We start from the raw sequence: 17,947 nt of genomic DNA, 5'->3' as shown, positions 1-17,947 counted from the left end.
ATCCTTAATGAGTGCAGCTCCTGACTTGAATTCAAACCAAATTCAATCAGCAAACGAAGGAGAAACAGGTGCGCAAATCACATCAGGACATGTAAAAGAAAGTAAAAACACAAAATAGTGCAATATTGTCTACTCCAACAAAATAGCTTCAATGCTGGAGGTTCTATAAAGTTTGCACTCACGTGTTTAACGTGAAATTAAAGCGTTATGGTTGTTCAAAGTTACCAACTTATGTCTCCAGACAGGTACTCCAGATCCATATAGAGGGGGGGAAATCCATATAAAAAAAGGGGAAAGCAAAATAGTATAGTACTGTATTTAATGTTAAAATAGTGTAGCCGTGACCCCTGATTCACCCCAAGGAATGGGAGGTTGCGCTTGCAAAGAGTAGTTGCAAAAGCCCGCGAAGGAGGAGAGTACATTTGGCGGGAGAGGAGCAGTCCCTTGACCCAGCAGCCCTACGGGGAGGGTCAGGTGAGAGCGTTTAGCCTATGGGCAAAGGAGTTGCCAGAGATATAGGCAGTGGTTGCGCGCACGTGGAGTCAGAGCTGTTTGGAGAGACGAGGAGACGGAGAGACTGTGCGGGGAGGTTGTACCCCCAGGCGCAGGCCAAGTGCCCCAGGCCGAGCTAGCCCTGAGTCACCTTAGAGACAAGCTGAGCTAGGGACCGCCTTAGTAAGGGTCTTACCCCCGCACTTTTAGTTTGCCCGGGACTATTCTGTCGAGAGGGAGATCTGGGCTCAGACCCCTTGGGAGTTGCCAGAGTCCAAGAGGGAGCGCCCCGGACCCTAGCGAGGGAAAGAGCGTTGTCAACACAGAGACCCTTTTCGAAGATCGTGGCAGTTCCGAGCACCGGAGTGCTCGGCAGGTATTTCATCAAGTGCACCAACTGTAACTTTCATTCACCCGAGACATAGTGGCTGCGCAGTCACCCATACACACACATAAGGCCTGTTGTGAGCGGGAGAACTGAGTAGCATAATTGGACACGGGGTGGGCTCACCCGGTGGCGGGATTGGGGGATTGTTGTTGGCGTCCGCCGAGGCGCAAGTTATTGTTGGCGTCCACCGTGGCGTGTTATATAATGTGTACCTGCTTACCGGAATGTCATGGCATGTAATGTATCGTGTGTTTGACCTATCAGTAAAAGAGATTGGTTTTAGAACTTGGCTGTGTAAGAGTAATTCTTGTATATACGTCCTGCGAAGACTAACTCCCCCTTTGGCGGGATCTGTCGCAGGTGGAGGCGCTGCACCTGATATATATATTGCACGCACCCCAGGCTCTCCGTGGCAGAGACTTAGGCCCTGTGAGCCAGCAGGTAACACAGTACATAGTAACAGCTTGCTAGTGATAGGAAGCAGGGTTACAATAGTATAGTACTATAAGCCCCTGATGAAGACTTTGCAGTGGAAACGCGCGTTGGGTGATATCAGTGACTACTAAGGAGCCCTTGTTGATGACATCTAGAGTGGAGGACAACTTTAATCAGCCCAGTACCTGCTGTGACGGCCATGGAGCAGATGCTGTAGCTGTGAATATCTTGTCTGACCCTATGACCCAGGGTGGTCTGAATGCTCATAAACAAAGGTGAAATACTTTGTGTTTTTAACATTAAAAACAGTACTATACTATTTTGCTTTCCCCTTTTTTTTATATGGATTTCCCCCCCTCTATGTGGATCTGGAGTACCTGTCTGGAGACATAAGTTGGTAACTTTGAACAACCACAACGCTTTCATTTCACGTTAGATACTCGGCAGCACAGGCTCCACGCCGCACACGGACATCGGGGCAGCGAGGACATCGTGCAGAAACACCCCCCCCCCACGACGCCAGACACCAGCACCCTGATCTTATTGATCTACACGCGCATTTTTATCCAAAAATTCGTGAGTGAGATTTCACTAGATTCTCTTTTTTTATGTTGTAATAAATTGTTATACTTGTACCATGAGGATTATCTGTTTCTCTTACATACTCCATGCCTCCCATCCATGTCCATGGGCATCACCGTGTTATCTGGATCCAAGTATTCACGATACAGTATTCCTGCCCATTTACCACAATTGCTTTTTGGTGCATTTATATCTATCTTGTATCACCACAGGTAGTTGGCTATACCAGTGTGTACTATCTACTTCATCCCTACACCAGTCCTGGAGGGGATTCAAAAGGGCACTCACCCAAAGCACGTTGTTATATATTTTGCTATAGTAGATATACTAGAAGGTTTACACCGATTTTATTTTTGGTTTCCTCATATCACTATTCATCACATCAACTCTGAGGACCAGCGCCAAGGAGGACTTTTCTTCAGCACATTTCTGAGAAGGATTTTGGACAATCCAGGAGTCATCCCGGCGGCAGGACTTCCGTCACTTAAGGTGTTTTTTTCACTAACATTTAGACAATAGTTCATTTATTCGCATTTCCCTGTTTGGATTTAGTGCTAAATGGTGTATTCTTTCCAATACAAAGGATATGTGTACCCTTTCTCTACTTGCTAAATAGTGTTACCTTTTTCTGCTTTATTTATCTGTACTGGTTTTTACCTGTATGAATTCCCCTGTGTTTTTTTATTTATTTATAAAATGTTCTAGCAGGAAGTAATGCATTGAGAGTTACCTCTCGTTTTCAAGTATGGCCTGGGCACAGAGTTATGATGACAATATATGGTTACTTTAAATGAAGAGAGGTTATACATTATATTTACAGACATTCCATGGACAGTTAGTGATAATATATATTATAGGCGTATGTAACAGTTACAGACCAGATTAAAATGTGAGACAGTTTTAGACCTGAAAGAACTTAGACTGATGGTGGATGTGAGAGTCTCCGGTAGATTGTTCCAGTTTTGGGGTGCACGGTAAAAGGAGGAGCGGCCGGATACTTTGTTGAGCCTTGGGACCGTGAACAGTCCTTTGGATTCAGATCTCAGATGATAAGAGCTGCATGTGGTAGGGGTGAGGAGCTTGTTCAGATACAGTAGGCGGGTAGCTTGTCCAGAAAGTATACTTTACACCTAGACTCAAGTGATATCACCTCTGTTCCTGTTCCGTCTGTTTCTCCTCCTTGCTCCAGATATTCCATCACTTACCTGCTCGTCCTCTGCAGTGCTTTCAGCATCCTCTCTCTAACCAGCAGTACATTAGCACTGCCAGGCCGTGCGCCATCACTTCATGGTGAAACCAGTGGGGCAGCTTGTTAAGCCACAATAGTAACACATTACAAATATTTCTACACGTGGGGGGGCGCAACATTAGGGTTCCAGCACTGAACCGGGTCACATAACGAAACAACCAGCTGTGCACGTAGCATCCTTACCTGTCACCACCTGCTGGTCTGAATGGGACTTTAAAGAAGTCGCCTGAAACAATGAAGGGGTTAAATGAGGAAAATCTGTTGCAAGTATTATTTTAATAATAGTACTATTTAATATTTTCTTCAAGTTTTATATCCATGCTTTTAGTGTGTGTGTGTGTGTGTGTGTGTGTGTGTGTGTGTGTGTGTGTGTGTGTGTGTGTGTGTGTGTGTGTGTGTGTGTGTGTGTGTGTGTGTGTGTGTGTGTTTGTGGAGATTGCATTTTTTAGTATGTGACCTCCCGTTTAACAATGATAATGTATTGTTCTTCCGCACAGTACAGCTACTTTTTTTTAACCACTTCTGTGTCAGGCGTCTCTTGCAGGGAAGGGGTTACGTGTCTTAACCAATGTTTGTAGCCTGTATCAGCATTTAGGAAAATTCCAATTGGTATACAGTACACGGTCATTGTTCTCAGCTTCCAAATAACCACTGTGAGAAACCCTGCAGGGACCTCCCCTGTCACTGACCCTGCAGGGATCTCCCCTGTCACTGACCCTGCAGGGACCTCCCCTGTCACTGACCCTGCAGGGACCTCCCCTGTCACTGACCCTGCAGGGACCTCCCCTGTCACTGACCCTGCAGGGATCTCCCCTGTCACTGACCCTGCAGGGACCTCCCCTGTCACTGACCCTGCAGGGACCTCCCCTGTCACTGACCCTGCAGGGACCTCCCCTGTCACTGACCCTGCAGGGACCTCCCCTGTCACTGACCCTGCAGGGACCTCCCCTGTCACTGACCCTGCGGGGACCTCCCCTGTCACTGACCCTGCAGGGATCTCCCCTGTCACTGACCCTGCGGGGACCTCCCCTGTCACTGACCCTGCAGGGACCTCCCCTGTCACTGACCCTGCGGGGACCTCCCCTGTCACTGACCCTGCAGGGGTCTCCCCTGTCACTGACCCTGCGGGGACCTCCACTGTCACTGACCCTGCGGGGACCTCCCCTGTCACTGACCCTGCAGGGACCTCCCCTGTCACTGACCCTTCAGGGACCTCCCCTGTCACTGACCCTTCAGGGACCTCCCCTGTCACTGACCCTTCAGGGACCTCCCCTGTCACTGACCCTGCAGGGACCTCCCCTGTCACTGACCCTGCAGGGACCTCCCCTGTCACTGACCCTGCAGGGACCTCCCCTGTCACTGACCCTGCAGGGGTCTCCCCTGTCACACTGATATAAGGGGGATACACTGTTGTACAGAGAACTAATTGTGTTGGGAACATTCAGAATGTACAAGGTGCACTTTACATTGTAACCCCATTCTGTGCTGATAGGCCAGATGTTTTGGGTGCAAAGATATCTGGACAGCAGCTGCTGGTGATTATATTTAGAGTTAAACATGTTAAGTGTACAGAGATTTTGGTAATTACTGTATACTTGCTCGCACAAAAAAAAACGTGTGTAATTGTTGTAATACCATTGGTCAGATTATTTTTGTATTTTTTTTTTTAACCCATTCAATACTGAGCAAATCAGTGCTGCGCAGGACTCGAGTGGTTAAAAAAAACCTCAGCACTGATGTGGTAATGGATTCATCTGCCAGTGCACGTAACAATTTCTATGGGGAGTAACTCATCGCCTGGTCTGAAGTCCTCCGCCAGAGTTAATGCCAAGTTAAAGAGCATGATTCAGAGGTTTACGCTCTCTAATGTGAAACGGCAATCCCTTGTAGGACCAAAGTGATCTAATTCCAGTAACATATTTAAGGGGTGTCATCTGGGTGATTGATACTTATTTAACCCAAATCTGACACCTATTAGCAATTTTAATCATTATTTTAAAGTTAGACTTGGGAGGGGTTTGATTTCCTCTGTCGTCTCGCCTTTGTGACTCACACTGTTGTGTGAATAAATGCTTGTACAGCCAGAGCCCCCCCCCCCCCTCCCCACAACTTTGTTGATTCTCTGATAAGGACAGGGTAGGATCGTTAAAGAAAACTCTTGATTGACAAACACTTCCCCATTTAGAGGCCCCTATGAAATGAACTGGCCGCCGGTGTGGGAAACCCCCTGAATCCCCATTATTTAGCTCAGAAATCTGTGGTGCTGTTTTGAGAATACCAAAAGAAGACTGGGGTACCAGCCCTACCAGAGTCAGCTTTGCCATCCTGTGTAGTTTCATGTAGGACAGATTTGAATCCAGTGATGGCTGCACTTGTCCGTAGGAATCTGACACCAGCTGTTCACACCAATATACTATGAAACCAAGCTCTGGGCTTGTTATGTGTTTGAAAAAGATTAAAGGGACTATTTCTACAAAGATAGCAAAAGGGTGAACTTGTTTGCAGACTGGATCAGTGGGACAGTTTGCTTTATTGACCTGAATCTCAATCATGTCAATGTGAACTGAAGATTGACAGGGAGGACTATACTACAGCTTGCACCTGGCATAGAAAGGTTCAATTATGTGCTACGATGAAGAAAATGAGACGCAACTCCTGTGGACGTGCACTCAATGGAGCAAAATGTAATGACTAGTGATCAACGTTTTGGTCATACAGGGGACCCAAACGTTGATCACTGGTAATTCCATTTTGTTCCATTGAGTGCATGTCTCATTGCCTCCATGCTATTATACTCTGGCGTCCTCTGGATGAGAATCTGTACTGTGGAAGGATCAACGAGATATTGTAAGTGCTCCTTACTTCCTCCCTGTTCATTTATGTGACGGGTATAGTTCCTCTTACAGTCTCCACCATCCTGGCAAGTATTAACCCTTTCACTGGCAGAGGGGGTTTCATCACATTGTTCTGCAGTGCACTCCTCTGTCCTGTGCCAATGAAGGAGTCAACTGGGTTCCATGGAATATAAGAATTGTGCATTTCCCACCCCCCTCCACCCCCCCTTCATTTTGGATAACAGTTCTGACATTATTTTGTACACCAACCCAACAGAACACTGTTGGTGGCCAGACAATCAAAACACCGTTTTCTGATAGTATACATAGCTCTTTACAAAATATACATAGATAAAACATTAGATGGAAACATTAGGCCGTGAATGGCTTTGCTGCCTGCAATACGGAACAATGTATACAGGCCCACAAAGGGGTTCATTATGGGTTAAAAGCTGAGGTTCTCAAGTCCAGTCCCCAAGACCTCAGGTCAAGTTTTCATGATATCCCTGCGTCAACACAGATGGCTCAATCAGTCCCAGCTTCAGTATAGGTGTCTCAATCAATCAGACCTGTCCTGAAGCTGAAATATTCTTAAAACCTGATCGGGTGGGGGGGTTGAGGACTGGAGTTGAGAACCCCTGGGTTAAAGGAATCCGTGCCCTCAAAGGGATTACACACTAATTTGGTCGAAATAGACAACATTCACAAAACAGCTTTTTGCTAAACAAGCAGAGGCACAGGAAGGTAATGTATCCTGCCTACGTTAATGTGGCTTATCAGTGGCAGAACTTGGCCTGGAACCCCCATCTGTGGAATTCCAGGAAGTTCTCTAACCACGAGACTACAACTCTCCTCCCCTATGCATATCCTCTAATAAATAATAGCAGTTCTACAAGAGTTATTACCAGGGAATAAGTTGGCCACATGATAAAGAGATGAAGAAGAGGCAAAGTGGGGAGGGTCAAACCCCCCCCCCCCTCCTAAGGCACGTTGTTTGCTGGCGAATGTCCGATGTAGCAGTGCACCATAATACTTGGCTTTGTACGCAAGGAAATAGCTCAAAATGGGTTGTGTTCTCCCTCAGACAATCTTCTTCAGGGAAGGCTGGCGATGTCTCTCCTTGGAGGGGGTCCTGCAGGCTTGGGGCAGTTCTCATTGGCTCTTCCTTCAAACATGATGATGCTAGAGATAAGGAAGGAATACACATATTATGGGCCATGTGATGGTAGGGGTAAATATGGGTGCTGTTAATACAGGTTAAGTCTGCTATTACCCCTACCTGTCAGAAATACATTGGTATTGTATTATATGTTATGTATGTCTTTGCTTGGTTCCAGCACCTCAGGAATCGGGTTAATATGTTTGCAGGAGAATTGTTGCAACTTGGTCTTAGACCTTTCCCTGTATCCTTGTTATCCTTGCAAATGTTATGTAGCAGTTCTACCCACCAATCAGAGCCTGGGCATGTAGCCTCACCTTCCTACTCACCAATCAGGGCCTGGGCATGTAGACAGCACCTTCCTACCCACCAATCAGGGCCTGGGCATATAGGCAGCACATGGCCCTGAGTGTTGCAATATTATGTTTTAAGTGTATAAAAAGGTGGGGAGGTTGACCCCCTAGCAGACAGAGCCTGCAGAGAGTTACAGAGGTGTGGCTGTGACAGGGAGAAACTGCAGTGTTCACTCCAGTGCTGGTCTCAGGCCTGAAAACCAGTCCTGTAGGCACTGCGCAAGAGAGAACGGGAAATCTCTGCAAGGAGGTCCCTGCAACTAGGTATGCAGGGTATCCCCCAGTTTCCCCAATTGTGTGATGTTTGTGTGTTTTGTATAGTTGTGGATATACTTTTCCAATACATTAATGTTATAAACTCTTCTGTTCTGTCTTGCGATATTGATCCCTAGTATTAGTCCTGGTCTCCCGTGACAGGCCCTACTTACTAGGAAGTACGAATCCATAATACACCTTCAGTACCGGAGGACACCTCACAGCCCTTTCACTTGAAGGGGCCGTAAAGGAACATGTTTACTAAGCTGTGTTATGTAGTAGCCCTATCGTGGGATCGGGGTGGCCCCGCTGAGCTGGTGCTGCGGCTCCCTGAATACTCTCCTTCCTCTGGGATCCAACTTCCACCTGACCGGAGGAGGGAGCTGCAGTCCCTGGACAAGCGCAGGACCACTCCTTACCCCAAGGTAAGATTGTTGTTGGGGGGAATCCCTTACTTTCTCCGGAATGGGCATCTGCAGCGTCGCATTGTCATGGTGACCCGAGATCACATGGCGACATGTTGCCAACGCAACAAGATGTCACATGGCAATTCGTTGCCATGACAACATAGCACAGGACACTGCAGGAGGAGTGCCGCTACTGAAGGAATTGCCCTGGCCGGTGTGTACCTGCAATCAGCCGCTGGTAGCCCTGCTTGGAATATATGGTCATTTATGCTTTTGATGAAGAGTTGTCAAACCTAGAACCTTTAACCACAAATGAAAAAAGTTCTGATTTCCACAGTAACTTTCTTACCCACCAAAAACTTATTGTGTCTAGTTTGAAACCACGACCAGCTTCCCAATGCTGAATCAGTAACCAAACTACAACGGATGGGTTCAGAATGATGAACCGATAGTGTATAGGTTGGTTCACCGTTTCTAGGGACAGGAAGCCACACTGTTAGATTGTAAGCTTCTCGGAGCAGTGATCTCATTACCTACTGTTTCATTAAGTTTTAAGTATTGTATGTTTTGTTCTTATCCTTACTCCCACATTGTACTGCACTGTGGAATATGTTGGAGCCATATAAATAAAGGATAATAAAAGGGAGAGGCTCAGCTTGTTTATTTACATACTCCTGCATCCTTGTCGGCAGTTTAACAAGTCCCTGAGGAGGGGGAATGAAACAAGTTTTGGTTATCTGTACAAAACAACTTCATAGAGGAAGACCCCAGTTGTGTGACTGTCTCAGTTAAAGAGACTCGCTCCCCATAAGTGAGATAAACAGGGCGCTTAGAAATGCTGCTTTTCATGATTCTTTGAAAGTGTCAATAACATGGGAGGAAGCATAACAGCCAGGCAGCCCCTCCCTCCTGTCCCCCATTCCACTTCCCAGGGAATGGAATAGACAGGGTAACCATTCCAGTTTCCCATGAGAATGCATTGACAGCCTGTCCCTGCTCCCAAAGCAGGGGGGGGGGGAGGGAGGGAAGCTGCCAAGTATAAAGCCAGCCCCCCACACACCCAAGTCAGCGACTCCCCTCCATCCAAACCAGGGCTACTGATAAATAATAGCCGATAACGGAGAGGTGAAGGGAGAAATGGAGAGGGGCAGAAAAGAGAAGAACAGGGAGGGGTGGATGCTTTGACAAAGGTCCCCAGTGTTCCCAGGCTGGGGGGGGGGGGGGGTGATGTAATTGAAGGCACAGAAGCCTTAAGAAAGCTGGGGAAACATGAAGAGCGCTCAGAGCACATAGGACCTGCTATGTCCAACTCTGTTACTGTAGCTGGAGTCTCTGGGCACTTACAGGCTTTCTTCTAAAGAAGGAGGTGAGGTGGCACATTACCTGCTAGCACAGACCCTAATTGTTCACTTGGATAGGCAGGATTTCCATGGGAGAACATTCCACGTTTGCTACACTGTACTGTATATTGATACTTCCAGTCCCAAGAAGACCCTTCTCAATTGAGTGATTATAACATATTAACGGAGCATTTCGTCCCATAGTTACTAACCGGTGCTGATCCTAAAGGCACCGTAGGGGGCCCGTTCAAGTGAATGAGCCGTAAGGTGTCTGTCTTGTGGGATAGCAGCGCCTCAATGTTTTGGGGTTACAATATAAAACTGCTTAACTTTGTAATACAATGACATTAATCAAGATGATAAAACAATGAATCACTGCGGCACTGTCATTTTACTGAGCTTTTCTGTACATGTCAGTGGCAGGAAATCTTGCAATGCATTGTGGGGCAATGGCGTTAAAAAAAAACCCTATAACTAAGGCCGAGTCCATAGAAGGACAGGCCGCGCTGAGCCGTGCGGACGCTCCGCGCTGAGCCCCTGCATCCTCAATGAGGATGCCTTGAGAGGGGGCTCACGCGAGCGTCCGCAGGCGTGCGGAGTAGCTAGATTTTTCAGCCGACAGCCAAGCTGTTTTTCAGCGCGCTGTCGGCTGAAAACATCCAATGAGCGTGGAGCAGCGTCACCGTCACGGCGCCGTGACGTTGACGTCGGTGCGTCGCGGGCGATTGGCCCAGCGACGTCACTGCCCGGCCTCCCTCAGTCTCCCCCCGCCTCCGATCGCGCCCGCTGGCTCGCATGCATGGGCATGAAATCGCGCAGATTTCAGCAGGCGAGCGTCAGCGCGGCTCGGAACTCCTCACCCGTCTATGGCCCCAGCCTACAGCAGCAGCAGCAGACAGAGCGTTTATTCAGTGTCTTAGCCAGTATTGGTCAATAAGGGCTATTTAATGAAAATGCCAATTAAATGATCATTAATGGCTTTCTCAGTTTAGTAAATAAACCCCAGAGTGTCTTAGCGCCCTGTGTGTGCCCCCAACTCTCGTCACCCCAAAATATCACCTCCCACAAACTTGATAAACAGACCATGTAACTTTATCCACAGAGAGGAAGGAAACTCTCGCTCTCGCTCTCTCTCTCGCTCTCTCTCTCTCATTGCCTGGTGATTTAGCAGATTGAGTAAATGCTATAAAATATCGGGATTGCTTTTAGGTAGAGTACATGTAGCCTGCGCCCGATCTTTCCTCCGAGATACTGCTAATTATGCTGTGACTGTCTGTTGGCAACAACCGTACCCGTCCTTCCATGTGCTTCCAGCTTAGCTTCTGCGGGAAGGAGAGGAGCAGCGTGTGGTCTACAAACATATCATTAATATCTCCAAACCACTGCAAAGGCATAAATCCCCATGAATTCCTTAGGTGCTCAGTGTAGGAGACAAAATTACTGGGGTTCATTTGATTAGGTACTGAGGACGAGGGTGGTTATTTATTAAACTGCGATAATGCCTCTAGATCAGGCGTGCGCAAAGTGTGGGGCGGGAGATTTTGCAGGGGGGGCGCTGCGGCTAGAGGTCCCATGCTCTCCCCCAGGGCATTTAAAGTAAATGCCGAGGGACCTCGCGAGGCCTTTGCAGCTTCTCCTACCTGGTCTTTGGCGACGCGTCCCCAATGGTAACCAGTGGGGTCACGTGACATCACGTTGCCACATCACATGACCCCGCAACGTCTTTTGACGCTGGAGCCGAGCAGGAGGGGTGGGGCGAGAGCCGGGAGGTGAGCAGGCAGGCGGCTGCTCTAGATTGTAGGCTCCCATATAAAGGATTATAGTAATGATGCCGATCGGATCACCATCACACACTCCCGGTGACGTCAAGGGTAATTTCCATGCGGTCGTATCCCGCGTTGTCGTGGTTTTAATGAATACCCCTTTATGTTTCAATAAGATAATATTAACCTGAAACATTGAATAAAACATGTTTAGTTGTCCGGGGTGGCCAAATCCAGTCTTCAAGGGTCACCAACAGGTTAGGTTTTCAGGATATCCCTGCTTCAGCACAGGTGGCTCAGTCAACGAATAAGCCATCTGTGCTGAAGCAGGGATATCCTGAAAACCTGACCTGTTTTTGGCCCTTAAGAACTGGAATTGGCCACCCCTGGTTTACGTGAAATGTTACAAGTTTGATGGCAAAGACGCACCAAAGTTGATATATGTATCATTGTGCAGAAGGCATGGTGTAGTGGTTCAAGTGTTGGTACTTCAGTGTGCAAGCTTGTGGTTTCAAATGCTGCCATGACCTTTACACTTGGACATATCACTACGTTCATGCGCCTTCCCCAGGATGTACTTTAAAGTGATGTGTATATTACAATGCATCTGTCCTAGTGAAATATCTTAATCAACTACTCTTCACATTACTCCGTATCTCTTTCCCAATTCCACTTGCTAATGTGAGGGGAAATGAACACAATTGCTGTTAAGGCCCCTTGCCGGTAAGCGCTGAAGCTGCTACACCACATCAGGGAAGCCCTGGGCTCATTTGAAATTAAATCAAAATAAAAGGTCTTGGCGCATACTGAATAGGGAGCTAAGATAACATTATCTAAAAGTCTCTTTTATCCAATGTCTTAATTGGCAAGGAGCTGACTCGCACGACTTTTGGAACTCAGAAGGGTTAGGCTGCGCTTATAGTGCCGTCGATGGCGACACGACGGGTGACGTCACCCGTCACCACAGACGAAAGTCATATTCCGTCGGGCGGCGGCGGCGCGGGTTTCCTGGCATTTGATTGGTTCAAGGGCTGTCACATGAGGCGACAGCCCTTGAAAAAATCAAACTTTGCCGGCTACCAGTTTTCGCGACGGCGCTCCGTCGCATTGTCGCCGTCACACTTATTATAAGCGCACGCGGCGGCGGCAATGCATTTGTTTTCGGGCGACGTCGCCGGCACTATAAGCGCGGCCTTAGCTTCACCTATTATTATCATTGTTTTATTTGTAAAACGCCAGCATATTCCACAGCGTGGTACAATGGGGGAACAGAGTGATAGAAACAGAATGACCTTCCAGATAAGGATAAGCAAGCGCAAACATAAAAGGTAACGAGGGCCCTGCTCACCGAGAGTGTACAATCCCCCATCCTGAAATCTAGTGCTCCTTGGCATGGAGAACTTCTTTATTACAGGGGGCAGATCCCTCTAAACCTCAATATATCACCCCTTAAACCTATAATGTTCTCTACATGCGTCGCTGCAAGCCAGGAATCCAAAGGCTCCCATACAGCAGCAAAGGAATGAAAGGATGGTGGCTGTCTCGGGTTCATTGCCAGCTCTTACCTCCCAGCCTCCAGAAACGCAAACGAAATTTGAGGTTCACTCGCCTTCACCTTAAAGGCTTGTTCATCAAATGAGTGTAAGAGGAATCTTTGTCTGTCTTAGAACGTGTGGGGGGGGGGGGGGGGGGGGTGTTGTGTTATCAGGTCTGTCTACCTGTCAAATGCAACACACTACACTGTATATTCCCCCTGAAAGAGCTTCAGCACACTGATGACTGCTCTATAGTGTTATATACCTGTATACATGTATATTATCTATCTATTCTTTGAGTGAAAAGTCTAGCAGGTCTTTATGAATCATGATCCGGGACTCGTGTGTTGAACACATGGCAAACATGCCACTCTTTACAAGGCAGCTCTCTAGGGGGAAATGTATCAGGGAAATGTTGGAGCCAAACTGGGGCAAAGTGTATCATGTTATTTTGCTCTGAATTTGCCCCCAAGTACACCAGTCTGTGATTGAGGGGTTGTTGTCTGTATGAGCAGCAATCTGGCACATTTTACACCTCTTTGCTCCATTTCATTCCCATTCATTTGCGCAAACAAAAAATCTGCCACGGCTGAGATGGTATAAAACTATCTGCCTTTAAATCTATATTATATGTGAGAACTTGGATAACAATCTATAATAGAACTGAGAGGCCTGCACCAAAAAAATGTACCGATGTAGCCAGCCTTACCGCTCCTGGCGCAGCAACCGTGCGTGATCCTGTGACCACGCCGATTGCGGCCCGAAAGGATTTATGCTGCGGGAGCTCCCATTGAAACGGAAGGACCCCTCACAGCGCCGTCGCAACAAACATCCCCACATACACAAACACAGTGGTGCATTTTTGTGGCGTTTCATTCACAGCGCCGGGGACAGTAAGGCTGCGCTTATAGTGCTGGCGACAGCGACGTCGCGGCAAACCAAATGCATTGCGGCCGTCGCAAGCGCGACGCAGCGACAGATGGGTCGCGATCGCTGGAAGTAATCTCTATTTGATTTTCCAGCGGCCGTTGCCTGACCGTTGCGTCGCCGGCACTATAAGCGTAGCCTAAGACTGGCTACATCTGTACAGGCAGTCCTCGGTTATCCACCGGAATCCGTTCTGGAAGGAGCGTTGGATAGTGAAACCGCTGTAAAGTGATTCCCATGTTAATCAGTGGCAGTGAGCGTCGGATAACGCATTCAGGCGTCGGATAACGCATTCAGGCGTCGGATAACGGCCCATAGAGTTGCATTGTAAAGCGTTGGATATGCCATTCGTTGTAAAGTGAAACATTGGATAACGAGGACTACCTGTACACTTCAACTCTGAGTTCTGACTCTAGTACTCAGAGCTGCTTGCTGCATAAATCCCAATACTAGCAGAAATGTGTCATATTTGCCAAAACCTCAATAAATTCTGCACTCTTAGCAAATAAGGCAGCTTGGCTTATTCTGTAACCGATATATAAACAATCATGGCAGCAGGGAACGTTGGGGGTGTCCTGAGATACTTTGTTTTTATATTACTGTATTCTGTGTTCTATGGAAATCAATGATTCATGTATTAGTGTGGCTTCTTTTTAGCAAAATATACGCACTGAATTCCATGGAGTGTAAAAATATAATACTATTTAAGTCTATTATAAGTGTAAGAATTTCTGTGTGATGATAATGAGTGTAACACGGTGTGAAGCGTTATCATTCTTTATAGATGATAAGTCACTCGGTATCCTTCCTGTCTCAGTCAATGTGAATGTCCCCATTTCTGCTCGTAATTAAAAAGCCGGACAAACTGGAAGGTTCCAAGTATCGTTCAATGGCTAAGACATGTATGTCACAGAACAGGTTTTCCTTTACCAGGTTGATTAAAACAGGGCACAGTAATGAGTCAGGAACGAATGCATTGGTCAATGCCTGCTCTTGCATTGCATGCTGGGTATGGAATCCAATCTTCTTGAGAATGGCGCACTCAGACGTCTGTTCTCTCTAAGCCCATGTAAGATGTTATGTGATGTCCATTAGTTATGTGGCGGGTGCAGGAGAGGTAGGAACATTTAATAGGAATTTAATAGGGATTTCAACCCAACAGTTTATGGAAGCCGTAGCCAGCTTTAGAGGAACGTGGAAGGCAACTGTATCTAAACTAAGATCCTTCTCCTTTCCTGATGTAAAGTATCACTCTGTTAGCATTGTTATATTATTCTTGTCTTGAAGTATCAAGTAAAACAGACAGTTCTTTGTCCTAATTGGTGATATAGCGGCAAACCCCATTGCAAAGAATGCATCTCCCACACACGAGGGCAAAGCACTAATGGGCATTTTAATGAATTAAACATTTTCTTTAAATGAATTCCATACGCAGGGAAATAAAAAAAAAAAAAGCTTTATTTATCTTATTTATAAGATAAATAAATATCTGTGAATTGGGGCCATTTAGGCTAGGTCCCCAGTGGCGGCTACGGCGCGCGTTACGGCGTGGGCGCCGCACAGCCCTCTCTGGGGCAGGCCCTAGTGGCTTTGTGTGTGCGTGCCTTGCAAAGAGCTGTGATGCATAGGCAGGGAAGACAAGAATGATGTCTTCCCATGCCGCGACGCGGTCACGTGCTCGGTGGGCGGCCAATGGAAGGGCAGATATGCCCCCCGTCATGGCCACGCCCCTCACGCATCCCATAGCTCTCCTACAGACCGCAGATCGTGGCTGGCGGCGCGCGGGCAGCAGGGAGCACTGGGGCCGTAGGCTTAGGCCACGTTTATAGTGCCGGTGACGCGACCGATGACGTCACCTGTCGCCATTGGTGAAAGTTGCACTTCAAGTTTGAGCGACGTCGCTGGCGACAAGGCCAGTGACGTCACCAAGGGGGAGGGCAGAGTGCAAAAGGTGCTCTGTGATTGGTTTAGAGACAGTCACATGTGGCGACTGTCTGTAAAAAAAACAAATAACACCGACTACAACATTTTTGGTCGCAACGTCGCGCCTACTATATGCGCATGCAATGGATTCGATGTTTTTGTTTTGGAGCGCCGTCGCCAGGCACTATAAGCGCAGTCTTAGACAGCTTGTGGCCGTTTGCTATTGCAAGCGTGGCCAACTCCAGTCCTCAAGGGCCACCACCAGGACAAGTTTTAAGGATATCCCTGCTTCAGCACCGGTGGCTCAATCAGTTGCTCAGTCAATGATTGAGCCACCTGTGCTGAAGCAGGGATATCTTAAAACCTGGCCTGTTGGTGGCCCTCGTGGACAGAATTTGGCCACTCCTGTGCTATAGCTCTTAGTTTGGTTCCTATGTACATACAGTTTTAGTACTGATTACACTGTGGCATGGAAAGGAGCTCTGATCTGAAGGCCTTTATTTGCTGCTAACACCTCCCCCCCTTCCTCCTTCCAGCTGGGTGTCTCTGCTCTTGTCCTGCACTCTGCCTGGCACTGGGTTCCTGCTTGCTTGGCTCAGCACTTTGAGAGTAGGCTGCAAGGCTAACATCTGCAGCCAGCTGCTCTGTGAGTAACATGAGAGTCACAGGACCCATCACATTCCAAGTGACCATTCACCCATCCCACACACTGCCCAGGAGCCAGAGGCACACAAGCAATGCAAAGTGTGCAAGGGGCAGGGCAAGGCAGGAGGGAATAACTTTAATCTCAGACAAGCTGCCTGCCGCCTTCAAATCAACTGGGTTATGGTAGCTGTCCTAGGTTGTGCAAAAATAAGTGTTTCAATTGTGTGTCTTACGTTTTGTAACTGAACTTACAGCATTTGTTGTTACAAGTGTCTGACATGTCTATGTTTGTGGAAAGCATGTCTTAGAAATAGGGGGCCATGTGTATTACTGTAAGTGTCACTAACTGGAGCATTGCTCCAAATAATGCATCACTTTGTGTCAATGTATAACCGTGATTGGCGCCAGTAAGTGATATGGGGTCGTTGTAGGAAGAGACAACATTTGCGTCTGTAACTGGTGCCGTTTTCCTTTCTGCCGGCATCATTTTGATGCCATTAACCCCTTGCTAATAGATTTGATTTAAATGTAAGAAACAAGATAACAAGTTTCATACACCTCACTGAAGCAGAACAAGCAAGAGAACATTTTTCCTCTGCAATATCCAACAATTTGCGTCATCTTATTACATATCCCCAACGGTTCCCCCATATGTGTCAGTCCAGATGACATTGTATCTAGTACACCTGTTCTCTATTCTCTGCACTGGCTGTCTGTAAAATGTTGAATTTATTTCAATATTGGCTTGTTAACATCCAAAGCCCTACATAACCAGTGTCCCAGCTATCTGAAGGAGCTTCTAGTTCCCTGCACTCCCATTCTCTCACTTCCATCTGCAGGTGAAGGACTCCTAACAACTCCCAGAATCTCCGTGACTTCCTTCGGCGCCCGAGCTCTTAGCCACGCTGCTCCCACTCTTTGGAACAGTCTTCCTCGTACAGCGGGAGAGGCCCCTCTCTGGGAATCTATACAAACAGGCTCGAGGCCTACCTCTTTAGCCAGGCATTTAATTAATGAACCACAACCTGTCTGGCATTTAATAGCTACAGCACCGTCCCATCCTGTATTGTATATTTCCTTGTGTTTGGTCTTGTTTATAATCTTTAATTTTTTTCCTCTTTTTCCCTTTTTTTGTACCAGTGAAGCGCTTTGAGTCCCATTGGGAGAAAAGCGCTGTATAAACAAAGTTATTATTATTACTATATATGCTGGTCATTGCTCCTGTTGCAGAAATGAGGCAAAAGGAAAGTCGGGAATATTAACGCCACGATGGAGAGTAAGGCTGCGCTTATAGTGCCGGCGGCAGCGACGCCGCGGCAAAACAAATGCATAGCAGCCGTCGCGTGCGCTTATAGTAAGCGCGACGCGACGGAGAGGCGAATTGGTCGCGATCGCTGGAAATCATCTCTATTTGATTTTCCAGAGACCGTAGCATGACCGTCACGTCGCCGGCACTATAAGCGCAGCCTAAGGCAGAAAGGCGGATGTTAGAATGCTTTGCTTGTCATCAAGGATAGCTAGAGTCATGTTTTCAAACACAACAGCTCTTCACCGTCTCGCCTTAGATGAACCCAGGAGTTGGATTGCCATGTGGTAATGCCAGGTGCGGGACAGTTGCCCATAGCTTGAAAGGCTTATTGATAGGAATCTGTTTTCCTGT

General features: G+C 47.4%; 1 protein-coding gene and 1 long non-coding RNA gene across 2 annotated transcripts in view; one reads left to right on the top strand and one right to left on the bottom strand.

Moving 5' to 3' along the window:
- Window positions 1–17,947, top strand: part of LOC142472041 (uncharacterized) — a 59,989-nt gene that overhangs the window by 4,434 nt on the left and 37,608 nt on the right. The gene's annotated exons all lie outside the window — the stretch shown is intronic.
- Window positions 6,291–17,947, bottom strand: part of AIF1L (allograft inflammatory factor 1 like) — a 32,467-nt gene continuing 20,810 nt past the window's right edge. Inside the window, exon 6 of the mRNA XM_075578695.1 lies at window positions 6,291–7,162. Coding sequence (XP_075434810.1) covers window positions 7,075–7,162 — 88 coding nt within the window. The 3' untranslated portion in view covers window positions 6,291–7,074. The remainder of the gene's footprint in view (window positions 7,163–17,947) is intronic.

Source organism: Ascaphus truei, chromosome 21 (assembly GCF_040206685.1).
Source record: "Ascaphus truei isolate aAscTru1 chromosome 21, aAscTru1.hap1, whole genome shotgun sequence".
Lineage (NCBI taxonomy): Eukaryota > Metazoa > Chordata > Amphibia > Anura > Ascaphidae > Ascaphus > Ascaphus truei.
This window is presented reverse-complemented; position numbering and strand designations above follow the sequence as displayed.